The sequence below is a fragment of the Esox lucius genome, chromosome 21, assembly GCF_011004845.1.
Source record: "Esox lucius isolate fEsoLuc1 chromosome 21, fEsoLuc1.pri, whole genome shotgun sequence".
Classification (NCBI taxonomy): Eukaryota; Metazoa; Chordata; class Actinopteri; order Esociformes; family Esocidae; genus Esox; species Esox lucius.
In genome coordinates, this window is record NC_047589.1 from 5,923,269 (window position 1) to 5,938,990 (window position 15,722).

The window sequence follows — 15,722 nt, forward strand, 5'->3', positions numbered from 1 at the left end:
AAACAGAAAAGATTAGTAAAACAATACAATACAGTTTTCCAACATTCAGTCCACCTAGCAAACTACAGTAACACTACTTAACCTGCAGCTGGCAGTATTTTACCAATTGTTACTGAGAGGTGGAAACTGACTGGTTATAACGGTGGCGGAGGTGAGGAACCAAGCACAGGCCAAATGCAGGTGAAGTTGGTTTTTAAGGAGAAAACAAAAACACAGAATACAAACAACAAACGTAAGAAAGTAAAGGGGCTGACAGCAAAACGGAGGCACTCACTGGTTACTTGTGGGACGTACAAATGAAAGTAACAACATAACAATGATCAACTTATGTGGGGAGCAGAGGGGACACATTTAAACACATACTAATGAAACGATGGGGACCTGGTGTGAATAACTGAAGACATGTGACAGGAAACAAGTCCGGGATGTGTTTGTGAGTGACGGGAACTGGGGATGCACGGCACGATGGCGCTGAACCTCATCGTACCGTGACACTGGTATTGCTCTTTATATTTATCAATATACTGTATTAACATGAATATTGAGAAATAATATACTGTATTTTTGTTACACAATTATATTTTATCGGTTACACATTATAGTATTGTCTTAGCTAACAACATTGATACAAATCATATGTTATAGCTTTTAAACCAGAAACAGACAATGTATTTATTCCCTTTTTCAGCAGTTAATTTTACATTGTTGATTGTTGTGTGAACATTTGGAGAGAAAGATCACCAGATTGTAATGGACTCAGTTTGTAATGTTTGATAGGGAGAAGACCAGAATCTTATTTGCATAGTGATGATGCTCTGTATAGACAGCACATGATTCAGTGATCTGGGAGTGTTTATAACCCTGTGAGTTTAACACTTCATGACTGAGAACTGTCCTTCATGACAACTGAACCCACAACAACCATGACTTTTATAACCATCTTCATCTGGACACTTGTCCTCTTTTTCAAAGGTAAGATTTATTAAATGTAATGTTGAAAAACAATTGAATCTACAGAAAGGAATGATGTATTGCAATGCTATTATGTATATTATGTACAATGTGTTACTGTGTTTTATTCCATTAATATGGGTGTCCTTATTTTATTTTACAGAATCCAGAGGACAGTACATTGTGACTCAGTCACCTGCAGTTCAATCTGTTTTAACAGGAAATTCAGTTACTATGAACTGTAAAGTCAGCAGTAATGTGCATGGCAACAATTATCTACACTGGTACCAACAGAAACCTGGAGGAGCTCCTAAACTCCTAATTTACTTGGCTAACACACTTCAGTCTGGGATTCCATCTAGATTCAGTGGCAGTGGATCTGGGAGTGACTTCACTCTGACCATCAGTGGAGTCCAGACTGAAGATGCAGGAGATTACTACTGTCAGAGTTTACACATTCCCAACAGTGTATATGTGTTCACACAGTGATACAGAGCCGTACAAAAACCTCCCTCAGTCAGACTGCACAGTGACTGAACTGTTACAGCTGGGACCTACTGCAGGTGTTGAGGGGGAAGAGACAGTGCCATGGAACAATGGTCAGTAGAGATCAACTTTGAATAATCTTATTCAGATCATATTTTCTCCATCATCATTATCATCATTGTAGTCATTACTACATAAAAATCTTGTCATTTTGCTGACGCCCTTATTCAGTTTTCACCATTGTAGTCTCCTATGACAAAGTGAGTGGCCAAGCAGGCCTATGCCTTCTTCAGTGCACTTGGGTTTTGGAATTTGATCTTGAGACCAGAGATAAGAGTGCCCTTTACTAGCCCTCCAAATCTACTTTAAGCAGCATCTCATCTTCCAGGCAGGACACAAGCACTGAGAGAACGGGGACATTTAATAGAAGAACTTAAACTATAACCAAAGGAAACATGACTAAAAGACTGAAATACACCAAACAAATACAGACCAGATACACTGGGAATGGAGGAACTTACATAGGAACAATGATTATGGAAACAGGTGAGGGCGATTAACAACAGAACAGGTGTCCGTGATCCAAACCAGGGAGAGAGGACATTGGATATCACTGGCACAACAAGCCTGTTATGCCAGGATGTGACATTACGCTGGTCTGAACCACAGGACACATGTACTGTATATACACTGTCTAATATGAAGGACAGATGTTATATGTAATTTATTACTTAGTGGCATATCTGGTATGTCTCCATCCCTAAATCCACCACAGAGGTTAAAATCAGTCCCTCACATCTGGACCAGTTGAGGGGTTTTCAGAAGCTGAACATTCTCAACTGTTGGACTGGTGTCTGTGGGAGGGAAACTAAGATTTACATAGACAGGGTTGGGTGGTTCTACATGTCCCAGAATAGAGCAGCACTGTCACCAGATGTTCACCCTGTTCCCAGGAGGTTGGAGGTAGAGAAAACTGAACAACTTCACTGTGATATGAGTAATAAAATACTTTTAGCTAAACACAGATGTGATTATCACATTTTTGAGAAACCAAGATATTGACACATGTTTCTTATTGTTCTACTTTGAGTCTATTCAGTCATATCTTTTAGTCAAGAATATCAGAAACATTCAGAAATAGATTAATACAAAGAGTACGTGTCAACATGTGGCCAGATCTGCTGTAAAACTTGGATATCATATTATTTATTTGTCATTCAATTTGTCATTGTCATTCAATAGGATAAAGTAAATTTAAATTAAATGAAAGACACAGCAACATATTTTCTACTAAGGGAAATCTTTATTTTTATCTATTCATCAATGCATGAATTACGAACATTTTACTATCTTATGTTTGTATGAACTATTCATTGATTGATAATGAGGTTGCAAGTAAGAACATATATAATAAGCTAAAACACTTAACACTTCTAATTAACCACATCTGGCATTATTATTATTTAATTGTCATTCAATATTTGCAAATAAAATATACTTTAATTCAATGAAAGACAACAACTTATATTTCCTACAAAGGGAACTCTTTATTTTCATCTACGCATAAAAGCAAATGTGTGTTATAACAGTACAAGCAGACCATATCATATCTATCAAATGTCCATCTACAGAGAGGATGGACACATGAACTCATGCAAAGCTCACTGTTAGTCTACATGAAAGTGATCAATAAGACCAAGAACATTCAACCTCAAACTAGAATCAAAGCAAAGAACCAGCAGCCTCTCTTCAGAGGGTTATGTGACAGACAGGTTGTAACAACTTGTCAAGGTGTAGTGTTGAGGGAACCAGGCGCAGGCAGTACTCTCGTTCGTGGGATTTATTAAAACAACAAACAAACCAAACACGAACGGAAAAACAATACTAATGACTGAATGAAATAAAAGTGCGCAACATGCGTCTTAACAATTAACATTCAAACAGTACATTCAATAACACTCACCGATTAAATGCACAAACAGCAACAATGACAGCGACAGCAACAATGATCCACAATGTGGGGAGCAGAGGGGAAACATATATACACATACAAACGAGCTAGATTGGGACCTGGTGTGGAAGATGGGAAACATGTGACAGTCCGGGATGTGTTCGTGAGAATATGGGAACTTGTGGAAATATGGCACGGTGGCGCTGCTGCTCACCGCACCATGACAGTACCCCCCCCCAAAGGCCCGGCCACCGGACGGGCCAAGACGAACCCCAGCCCAAGGGAGGGGGGGCGGGGCAGCACAGTACCCCCATCGGCACAAACCCGCCGAGGGGGCGGAACAGCCGAGACTAACCAGGGTGGCGGAGCCGTCGGGACAGGCCGGGGAGGCAGAACCGGCCGAAGATCAGGAGCCGGCGGAGGGTCAGGAGCCGGGAGAGCCGACGGAGGGTCGGTGGCCGGCGGAGGGTCAGAGGCCGGGAGAGCCGACGGAGGGTCGGTGGCCGGCGGAGGGTCAGAGGCCGGGAGAGCCGACGGAGGGTCGGTGGCCGGCGGAGGGTCAGAGGCCGGGAGAGCCGGCGGAGGGTCGGTAGCCGGCGGAGGGTCGGTATCCGGCGGAGGGTCGGTAGCCGGCGGAGGGTCGGTAGCCGGCGGAGGGTCGGTAGCCGGAAGAGCCGACGGTGGGTCGGTAGCCGGAAGAGCCGAAGGAGGGTCGGTAGCCGGAAGAGCCGAAGGAGGGTCGGTAGCCGGAAGAGCCGAAGGAGGGTCGGTAGCCGGAAGAGCCGAAGGAGGGTCGGTAGCCGGAAGAGCCGAAGGAGGCGCCGGGGTGGCCGGGACAGGAAGGGGCGCCGGGGCGCCGGGGCGGCCGGGACAGGATGGGGCGCCGGGGCGGCCGGGACAGGAAGGGGCGCCGGGGCGGCCGGGACAGGAAGGGGCGCCGGGGCGGCCGGGACAGGAAGGGGCGCCGGGGCGGCCGGGACAGGAAGGGGCGCCGGGGCGGCCGGGACAGGAGAGGGCGGTGGCGGCCAAACCCCGGCAAGCTCAGGCGGTGCAGGCCACTCCTCCTCGGCAAGCTCAGGCGGTGCAGGCCACTCCTCCTCGGCAAGCTCAGGCGGTGCAGGCCACTCCTCCTCGGCAAGCTCAGGCGGTGCAGGCCACTCCTCCTCGGCAAGCTCAGGCGGTGCAGGCCACTCCTCCTCGGCAAGCTCAGGCGGTGCAGGCCACTCCTCCTCGGCAAGCTCAGGCGGTGCAGGCCACTCCTCCTCGGCAAGCTCAGGCGGTGCAGGCCACTCCTCCTCGGCAAGCTCAGGCGGTGCAGGCCACTCCTCCTCGGCAAGCTCAGGCGGTGCAGGCTGCTGCCGCTGGCAGGAAGGAGGCGCTGGCTGCTGCTCCAATGCAGCAGTGGGCAATCGGCGCCGTGGCGCAGGGACAGGGGCAGCGGAAGGCCGCGGAGCAGGAAGCGGTGTGCGCCTAATTGCCAGCCTACAGCCTGGCCAGCCTGCACGGGGTCGAGGAGGCACCGGACATAGAGGGGGCGTCGTCGGGACTTCCCCCGGGCACCCACTCAGCCCCCCCCTAAAATTTTCCTGGGGGGACCTCGGACCGAGCGTTGGGCACCTCGCCCTCTTCTTCCTCCGGCCTCGCCTACGTCCTGACCCTCCTGCATGTCCTGCAGGAGACCCTTCACCAGCTCCCCTTGTTCTTTGGTGAGGGGCTTGACCACTCCATACTGGTCCATGCCCCACAGCGGCACCCCGAACCCATCTTGGGGCAACCCCCAGCACTGCTCCCCAAGGGGATCCTCCTCCACTCTCTCATAGACCGCTTCATCATCGTCCGATGAGAGGGAGTCAGACCCCCAATCGCCCCTCCACGTATACACCCTCTCTGGAGGGGCTGCCTGCTGGCTCCAGTTGCGGTGGATCATTCTGTAACAACTTGTCAAGGTGTAGTGTTGGAGGGAACCAGGCGCAGGCAGTACTCTCGTTCGTGGGATTTATTAAAACAACAAACAAACCAAACACGAACGGAAAAACAATACTAATGACTGAATGAAATAAAAGTGCGCAACATGCGTCTTAACAATTAACATTCAAACAGTACATTCAATAACACTCACCGATTAAATGCACAAACAGCAACAATGACAGCGACAGCAACAATGATCCACAATGTGGGGCGCAGAGGGGAAACATATATACACATACAAACGAGCTAGATTGGGACCTGGTGTGGAAGATGGGAAACATGTGACAGTCCGGGATGTGTTCGTGAGAATATGGGAACTTGTGGAAATATGGCACGGTGGCGCTGCTGCTCACCGCACCATGACACAGGTCCTAACCAGAACATTCATCCCTCCTCAGGGTCTTGATGACTGGAGTCTGGGAGCTCTTCTGGGCTTCACAGGTCACCTCTCCCACCTTGTTCCACTCCTGGGCAGTGAGAGTCAGGGTGCTGCTCCAGCTGTACAGACCATCCTTCTCCAGGACTCCGGAACTGGACTTCTGATTCTTGTTGTTCCCGTCCACTTTCCAACTCAAGGTCCAGTCTGAGGGGAAGCCCTTGTTGGCCAGACACATCAGTGTGGCTGTTGTTGTACTGGACAGCTCCTCACTAGAGGGGGGAAGGATGGTCAGGGTGGGAGCAGTGTTACCTGGGGGGAAAAACACATAAACTTCACTAACTAACGGCTAAAACACATCTCCTTTCATCAATTATAATCTTGAATTAATGTGTATTGCTTTATTATAATTGATGAAAGGTAAGAGCATATGTAATGAAATGATTACTATACAAAGCAGATTTATGAAAAATGCAAGTATACAATTATTTATTTTACTCCTTAACTATTGAGTCCCGTTCACAAAACAACTATAAACTTCAATAACCGACACATTATGTTTTTAAGGCTTCAATAATACTAATCAGACCCAAAGAAACTAACAATTTATCGTTTTCAAACATTGTATTTAGTATTATTTAATAGAAATGCTAAATGGAAAGCAAAATAGAAAAAAGTTCTAAAATGACTAAAATGTGAACATATTTTCTCACACAAAGTGAGAAACCTAAAACCTTCCAATGATAAACAAATATAAAGAAGACCTTGTTTACTTACTTCCAACATCAAGTCTGGTGCCGCCACCAAAAGTGTACCACAGTGATACAATCCCTATTACTGCTCATACAAAAACCTCCTGCTCCTGCTATTATTAACAAAATAACCTCATCATCTTCCAAATATGCAATGAATTATTTATATTTTGCCTTCCCTAACACTGAACAAAAACCAATCTTTTAAAACATATCCATATCTGTACAGTATATTTATTCATACAATTAATAGAAAATGTAAGCTGATTCCGTACTTTTAAAACAATGCACATACATTTTGATCAAATTAAGTAGATCGAATAACATTCAATTACTAGAATCATATGACTGACTTTAGCTAATATCTAGGCATTCTAACAAAGAGATTGGTACACTGTGTTCTTATGGTGATCACAGCTTGCATGAGGACAAAGTGGATTTGCACCAAAACTGACCACCATTACGTGCGTCTTTAAATGGAGAATTCAACTCTTCCTTTGTTTGTAAGTCCTCGTTGCCCAATCAGAAACAACGCTTCTAGTATGCCATAACGCCTGGAAACATGACCTCTATGATGTAAGAATAATGGGTTAGGATTATGTCAATAATAGCGATTACCAATGTAGTTTTTGTTCCATTTATGCAAAATAGCTATTTATTTTCAACCCAAAACATTTCAGAACTTATTTTTGACCATCACCAACGGGCTGAGGAAGGGGAATTTGTCCAGGAAATGACGTAGGTATCTTGCTGATTTTAAAACGACAAGTAAATACAAACTGCGCTACCGGTCCTATGTTGCCAGCTGGTGGCCGTTTGGTGTCATTAGATCAAAAGAGTGTCTCTGTCAAAATAATGAAATTATTTGATATCAAAGGCGGTATATCCAAATGTTTGAGGGGAACACATATATTTTTTATTGTATTATGAATTTTCTTCATTAGTTTCAGCCTAAAACAATGAAATATGACAGTAATGGCATAGTGGTAACAGGAAATGCCATTGAAACTAAACTGAGATTCTGAGTTCTGATTGGTCTGCCAAATCACTGGTTTCTGTCAAAACGCCCATAGTTGTTCAGTAGAATTGCAAGGGATTTTTCAAAAGTGGACTGTTATGGAATTTCATGAACTACTGTACATTTTATAAATGTCTGCTTTTCTATTCCCTTGTATGTAACTCTGGTCTTTGTGACAGAAATGTTTGAGTTTCCACATAGAGGCAGAGAGGAGGTGTCGTGCAACAATGTTTATTATGGGATAGGCAGTCTGGTAGTCAGCAGGCAGGCTGAGTTCAGACAATGGGTCAGATTATTGGGGTATAGAGGAATAGGCTGGTTTGAGGTCGGGGTCAGGCAAAGGTCGTAATGGTTGATCCAAAAGGCAGAAGTACCGGAGGGCAGGTAGGCTCAGAGTCAGGGACAGAAGGGGATCGGTACTGGGAAGGCAGAGCAGAAAACGGGTAACAGGAAACATGGAAAAACAAACGCTGAAAAAACATGAAAAGACAAAACGATCTGGCAGCAGGCGAACAGAAAACACAGACATTAACAGACAAGGGGTAACGGGAACATAGACGCCCCCTGGTGGGGGGTGGAGACAATAATGAGACAGGTGAAACAAATCAGGGTGTGACAATGGTGGAAAGATCTGTCTGCCTGTCTTTGAAAAAATAATTAATCCCTGAGTGCCTGATGTGGAACGCCCTCTCAAATTAGCTGTGGCTGTAGTTAAAGAACAGGCCATTCATCTCAAACACTTCTGGTTTTCATCCTTTTTCTTAGGATTGGGAATAAGTGACACCACTCCAACCTGAGGACAGGAGTATCCCATCCCTGAAAGTGACTGGGTTTGACCACTTTGTATTGGTGGAACTGGATTTTAGGCTGTTTTATAGATACTTCTGAAGATTCAAAAAAATCTTGTAACAGATAAAATATATAGGTTGAGTATACAGTTGCATTAGACATATGAAAGATAACAGTTCTCCAGGAATTTTTGATTTTGCCAGAGCTGAGATGCATACAGAGAAGCTGAGCAAAAAGCATGAAAGAACATTTACAACAACTTACTTTGGTTTATATCTAAAGTTGTGTGGGTTGGATAGCAAACCTAGGTAAAGACCAAATGACTGGTCCTGAAAAATAGTTCCCCAATCCACCAGGGACACATTCCCGTGTGTCCTTCCTGGCACCATAGGGCAGGGTAATTATGGCATGACCTTGTTGTCCTGTATTTCCGACCCTAGATAAACTTCTATAACACATTAACATTCCAATGGTATCTTACGACAAGACACAAAGTGCTAAAACAGAAATTGAGTACATATAAGTTAATTGCTATAATTGACAATTTTAATGGAGAAATTAGATCAGATAAATTAACGTTACAAGACTAGATGGTTAGGACTGGAATTGGAAAGATAATACTCACTATTGCAGTGTATAGTATTTACCTGGGCTTAATGATAATAAACATAGCAGTGTATAGTATTTACCTGGGCTTAATGTTAATAAACATAGCAGTGTATAGTATTTACCAGGGCTTAATGTTAATAAACATAGAAGTGGATATTATTTACCAGAGCTTAATGTTAATAAACAAAGAGTACCTATGTAGAAAGTGAAGAATATCCCCTGACTCTGATAGACACTGTATGTAAGTGTCCTTTTGTGTTTTGCTCAGGATCTCTTACCATCTCCTGTTCTGTCACCTCTATGAAGTAGAATCTGGGATCACATCCTGTATATGGAATATGTGACCAAATCAGGTTTGATTACAAATTCTTCTCAGAGGTTTATAAAAGCAAGTCTACCTCACTCTCTCTTCCTGTGAATGGTGTTGGTTAAAGTAACCCTTCTGTTATTCTGGGTCTTTCTTTCTCTCTACCTTCTATTTGGTTCAAGGTCATCAGGCCATGCCTTGTGTCATGCTTAGATGAATGCTTTGTTTATGTCAACTACTATATTGGAATGTGAGCAGAAATTGCCTTGTTTAATGTTATCTATCAAATGTTGAAAATAGATTACTTTACAGATATCCATGTCCTATGACATCATTTCCATGTAAGACTAATCTGATGGATCTGCTTGGTGTATATTTACTGAATAATGGTGAATGGAGAAAAGACCAGAATCTTTTTTGCATAATGATGATGCTCTGTATAAACAGCACATGATTCAGTGATCTGGGAGTGTTTATAACCCTGTGAGTTTAACACTTCATGACTGAGAGCTGTCCTTCATGACAACTGAACCCACAACAACCATGACTTTTATATCCATCTTCATCTGGACACTTGTCCTCTTTTTCAAAGGTAAGATTTATTAAATGTAATGTTGAAAAATAATTTAATCTACAGAAAGGAATGATGTATGGCAATGCTATTATGTATCTTATGTACAATGTGTAACTATGTTTTATTCCATTAATATGGGTGTCCTTATTTTATTTTACAGAATCCAAAGAACAGTACATGCTGACTCAGTCACCTGCAGTTCAATCTGTTACAACAGGAAATTCAGTTACTATGAACTGTAAAGTCAGCAGTAATGTGTATAACAACAATTATCTAGCCTGGTACCAACAGAAACCTGGAGGAACTCCTAAACTCCTAATTTACTATGCTAAGACACTTCAGTCTGGGACCCCATCTAGATTCAGTGGCAGTGGATCTGGGAGTGACTTCACTCTGACCATCAGTGGAGTCCGGACTGAAGATGCAGGAGATTACTACTGTCAGAGTTACCACAGTGGTGGAGTGTTCACACAGTGATACAGAGCCGTACAAAAACCTCCCTCAGTCAGACTGCACAGTGACTGAACTGTTACAGCTGGGACCTACTGCAGGTGTTGAGGGGGAAGAGACAGTGACATGGAACACTGGTCAGTAGAGGAGGTCAACTTTAAATAAGATTAGAAAATATATTTAGATCACATGTTCTCCATCATCATCGTAGTCAGGGCACAGACCTATATAAGGGGGCTTAAATGACCAATAAGGGCTCCCCAAATATGCCAGCAGCCATTTACCCGTCAGCTTCTACACACACATCAGTTTCAATGTGCATCACATAGATGGACGACACATGTCTGTCTGAGTGAATGACACCTGCAGGTAGAATGGGGGCACCGATGTACAAGAAGGACCAGGGGCTCAAGCACCCCTTGGGGCCTATCTGTGCACGTGTCTGGGGGGCAGAGACAATTACATGGAACACTGGTCAGTAAAGATCAACTTTAATCAAGATTCAAAATCATCATAGACATCACATTCTCCATCATAATCATTATTATCCTTATTGTCTTTTAATATTTACAATATATTGTTATTTAGCTATAACTCCTATTCAGAGTGTCTTACATACATGGAAGAGGGAGTTCAAAACAGGCAATATATATTTTCTGTAACAAGAGGAAGTTGGTAGCTGGGGATGATGTGGTGAAAACAGGCTCTATCTGCTGGTGGAGTCGGGAACTCCACCCCTCTAAACATGACATTCCCGCACACCTGAGACTGATCAGGGTCTGATGACCTGAAGGGTTTTAAGGACTAGAGACTGTTAGTGGGTTGTGTGTTCTGGGAAGGACCAGACCGCTCCAGTATCGTTTCCAGCGAGGAATACGGAAGGCTGGAAACACCACTAGACAGAAGGACTTACAACTGGAATAGCCTCGGGTTACGACACCCAGTAAAGTAAGATTGAAAAGAGTGTTTACTTACCTGAGGAAATCAGGATTACCACCAAGAAGCATCATTTAAGTTTTCTGTTGAAGGTAGACCTGACCCTGAGTTACCTTTTTGAATTTGACACGCTGTTTCTGTTAATTCCTTAGAACTGTAATGAAATCCTTGTTTATACTTGAGCTTTGTGTCCTCGCACTAATTGAACAGTCCTGCTAAGAGCTATGTAGCCTCTCATGACATCACACATGACACCAGGGTTAACACTCCTACTCTTAGGTGCTGCAATGTCTTCTTTAGTGCTTTTTTGTTTTGTGTTTTGATCTTCAGACCAGATGGAAGAGTACCCCTTACTGGTCCTTTAAGCAGCATCTCATCTTCCATCCAGGGACCAACCAGGACTGACTCTGTTTAGCTTCATATACAAAACATCAGTGGGATGCAGGTTTCTATGTTGTTGTCATCATCATCATGGTTGTGACGTGATACATTTGTCATGTTATAAAAGTGTATCTACAAAGTTAATGAAAGTATTGAAACACACATCAGTCTATATGAGTGAAGTTGAGGTTACAGAAGCATCAGGCCCTCAAATGAAATCCCCATATTCAAGTATTGATGTGATCATCTAACATTAAATTAACTGTCTTCATGAACAGATTACAGACCATGAATACAACCTGATCCTGGACTGAAACATAAAACATGTTCATGCCCCCCCCTTCTGGTTTCTGTCTTGTCTGTCCGACTATGTGTGTGTGTCTCTGACCTGTGACCTGTTTCTCACAAAACAGACATACTAAATCTTTCTCTCCCCGGCAACCGCTTGAACAGGGTTTCCTATTCTCCTACTTGCTCCTTCAGGTTCAGCTCATATTACAAACAATTAATATTTAGCTTCATTGGCTACAACAGCTTATAACAGTTCACTAACTTATACAATCAATACATCTACATTGGTTACAACAGCTTACAACAGTTCACTAACTTATACAATCAATATATCTACATTGGTTACAACAGCTTACAACAGTTCACTAACTCATACAATCACTACATCTACATTACTGAAATTAAATCTTAAGAAAAACATATCCAATATATAATATCCAACCTAAAACTAACTTCAATGGCTGTTGTTCCTTCTCTAATCTTTAGCGACAGCATCTTAGTAGTTTCAGCGACAGAAGCAGCAGGAGTCCGCTGGAGGACGGTTAGCCGATTGTATGTTGAATATCCAACCTAAAACTAACTTCAACCTGGTCCGCGCAATGGCTGTTGTTCCTTCTCTTCATTACAGTAACGTAATTGATATACTTACATCTGAGGAAGCCAGGACATAAACTTAGCATGACAAAGAGCATGATTGAAGCCTTATAATATGTCAGTGCAGTGAAGGCATGAGATCGGACACAATTGCGGGAGGTTAAGGCTAGACAGGTGGGGAAAAAAGCGCGGTCACTTAACAATATACAGTCAAATCAGTTATACAAATCAGCACCACAAAAATAGACCTTATTTATTCTTACCTTTTCCTCGGACGAGAGACCCAATTGCCAAAGTGTTGCTGCGTTTGATATCGCAAAGACTGCCGTGATCCTCCGGTTTGGTCTGGTGTAGCGTGAGCTGCTCGGCCTGTAGCACTGACTTGTGAGTTGCCCCCTGGTCTGAAAAGTTGTCTCATTTCTATGGGCTGAAATATGTGCCACCAGAAACTGAATTTGAATCATTTATATTTGAATTTGAATTGCTAAACTTGAATAATTGCATTGAAAAACTGAATTTGAATCACATAATTTGAAATTGTATTGTTTAATTTGAATAATTGCATTGAAAAACTGAATCTGAATTGTATAATTTGAAATTGAATTCATTCGTTTGGATCCTGAAAATTAAACTCTATATATCTTCACATTCACTTCTCACAATTCAGATTCAGTTCTCAAATTCAATTTCAAGTTACTGAGACAGACATCCGGGTAGTTGGAGGATGAAGGAAGAGCAATCGAGCGCATATCCATAGATAGCGTTCATTGGCGCACAGGACTCCTCTTGGGCCAATCAGCACCTACGTTTTGGAGCATAGTACATGAAACAAGGAAGAAGCTCTTGCCTTGCCAGTGGCCGGCCTTGACCCAGAACGCCCAGTCTGGCGTGACCACCATGGATTCGGCTGGGACAAATACGGTAATTAATTTCACATATCTACGATCTAACAATCTTTTGTTTAACTGTTGTTAATGTTATAGCTGTTTTGTAGAAACGTTTCGTTTAGTCCGCGAGCATACACAAATCATGTTTAGAATTACATTAGACGACTAGCTAGCACCATTGTTCTATATTTATGACTAGCACGTTAGCATTGTTTCTGCTATTATTTTAGCAACGCAGCTAGGAGCACTGGAGCTAGTCTACAAACAGCTGTGCGTACAATAATAACCCCCTTTTTTTTTTTTACTGTCAGTGAATAGCACTGAGTGAAAGTCAATGATTTCTTTATAACTAGTGACAGTGATCATGTCGTTAGCTCAGATAAGTACCGGTAAACTTAGTAAGATCTAGAAATAGAAGGCATCGTGCTAGCTAACTTGCCAGTCCCACCTGTGACTTAAAAGAACCCAGCTGTTCCTTTGGAGATTAATTTTTGACCAACTTATGCTGTGATCTGCACAATGTTTAGCAAGGTGAAATTTAACGTTATAGTGATTATGGGCATGATCCAACCAGTTACAAATTAGTTTTTACTGTTAACATGGTATAGGAAACATATCTGGCAATATTGTTACATTCATAACTAGTTGGCTTGTAGTCACATAACAAATATAATTGGTTTGCTACTATTCCTTCATTTTGGTGGTTCCTCATCCATCACATTTGATATGAACTTGACATGAAATCCATAGCAATCAGTGATGATTGAATCTGTTTATGATAAAGCAATTACATTTCTTGGCAATGAAAACCTACTACTTTCAACCTTCACCACTTCTAGATTATGTTACCAGCTACCTCTCTAGCTCACATCTCCTATTTGGAATATTATTAGTTCCACAATAGATATTAATACCCTACTATTAATGTATGAAATAATGTCATCTAATACATAGTATGTCAGTGATTCTCAGTGACATCCGAAAAGAATAACTCCAGCTGATGAAATGGGTTGCATTACTAGATGATATATGTTAACAATTCATTAATACTATCTTCTGTTGGTTTTAGGGAATCCAAATTGAGGATTTTGATTGAGAGAGCTCAGGGCTCTCTCATAACTCTGAGAGAGCCCTAACAGGTGTTACCATGCCAGAAATGGAATGTCCATTGAAGACCGAGGACATTGAATCTCTACGCGTTGCCATTGATCCCCTTTCTCATTCAAATAGTTTTGGAAAATACATTTATTTGACCACACTTGCACATGCATTGTACCTACTTCACCATCATTGACAGTCATGCCTGTGCCAATCAGAGGACTAAAGGCTTTTAATAATTCATGATTGCTTAAGTCCAGTCTAGAACCCCATGTATCCAAGCACCTTATAGTACACCTTCCATTCACAGCAATTTTTTAAAATCAGACTTCTGTCTTGCTGACACAACCACAGGGAAGCGGGAAAGAACGTAGTGAAGGACATCTTCTCTGACAAACATTGTAATGGTGCGATGCACATATGGAAATGCTTTTTGAAGTGTAACATTCAATGTGGCTAACAATGATTTATACTTTCTAAAATATCAAATCAATTAGCCATGCACACTGGGTCATTTAATGCACACTGGGTCATTTAATACACCCATGAACAGTGAACATATACAAACTGGATTTGACAAAAAATGAAATAAAAGACTGCACAAATATCTTATCTATTACTATTTGAGTCTGAATGTACAGGTGCTGGTCATAAAATTAGAATATAATCAAAAAGTTGATTTATTTCAGTAATTCCACTCCAAAAGTGAAACTTGTATGTTTACATTCATTCCACACAGACTGATCTATTTCAAGTGTTTATTTCTTTTAATTTTGATGATTATAACTGACAACTTATGAAAACCCCAAATTCAGTATCTCAGAAAATTTGAATATTATGAAAAGGTTCAATATTGAAGACACCTGGTGCCACACTAATCAGCTAATTAACTTAAAACACCTGCAAAGGCCTTTAGATGGTCTCGCTGTGTAGCCTACAGAACTAGACTATCATGGGGAAGACTGCTGACTTGACAGCTGTCCAAAAGACGACCATTGACACCTTGCACAAAGAGGGGAAGACACAAAAGGTCATTGCTAAAGAGGCTGGCTGTTCACAGAGCTCTGTGTCCAAGCACAGTAATAGAGAGGCGAAGGGAAGGAAAAGATGTGGTAGAAAAAAGTGTACAAGCAATAGGGATAACCGCACCCTTATACTTTTCATGTTCATACTTTTCAGTTGGCCAACATTTCTAAAAATCCTTTTTTTGTATTGGTCTTAAGTAATATTCAAATTTTCAGAGATACTGAATTTGGGATTTTCATTAGTTGTCGGTTATAATCATCAAAATTAAAAGAAATAAA

At 42.1% G+C, this 15,722-nt stretch overlaps 1 protein-coding gene and 4 gene segments (V, D, J or C); 3 read left to right on the forward strand and 2 right to left on the reverse strand.

Annotated features, from left to right (window-relative positions):
- Positions 1-15,722, forward strand: part of LOC105008451 — a 966,635-nt gene that overhangs the window by 558,682 nt on the left and 392,231 nt on the right.
- The window catches only part of LOC106024145, a 458,405-nt gene that overhangs the window by 233,254 nt on the left and 209,429 nt on the right, over positions 1-15,722 (forward strand).
- The window catches only part of LOC117593618, a 530,161-nt gene that overhangs the window by 200,469 nt on the left and 313,970 nt on the right, over positions 1-15,722 (reverse strand).
- Positions 1-15,722, forward strand: part of LOC105009329 (Ig kappa chain V-III region MOPC 63) — a 784,483-nt gene that overhangs the window by 104,045 nt on the left and 664,716 nt on the right. The window contains exons 1-2 of one of the 4 annotated variants that reach the window (XM_034289343.1): positions 900-972; positions 1,115-1,433. The exons of 2 other annotated variants lie outside the window; for them this stretch is intronic. In XM_034289343.1, the coding sequence (XP_034145234.1) occupies positions 900-972; positions 1,115-1,433 (392 nt within the window). Of the gene's footprint in view, positions 1-899; positions 973-1,114; positions 1,434-15,722 lie in introns of those variants that run through there. One more of the 4 variants, XM_034289342.1, reaches the window with a different exon arrangement.
- The window catches only part of LOC114829915, a 587,221-nt gene that overhangs the window by 42,507 nt on the left and 528,992 nt on the right, over positions 1-15,722 (reverse strand). Inside the window, 1 exon segment of the V gene segment in view lies at positions 376-381. Coding sequence covers positions 376-381 — 6 coding nt within the window.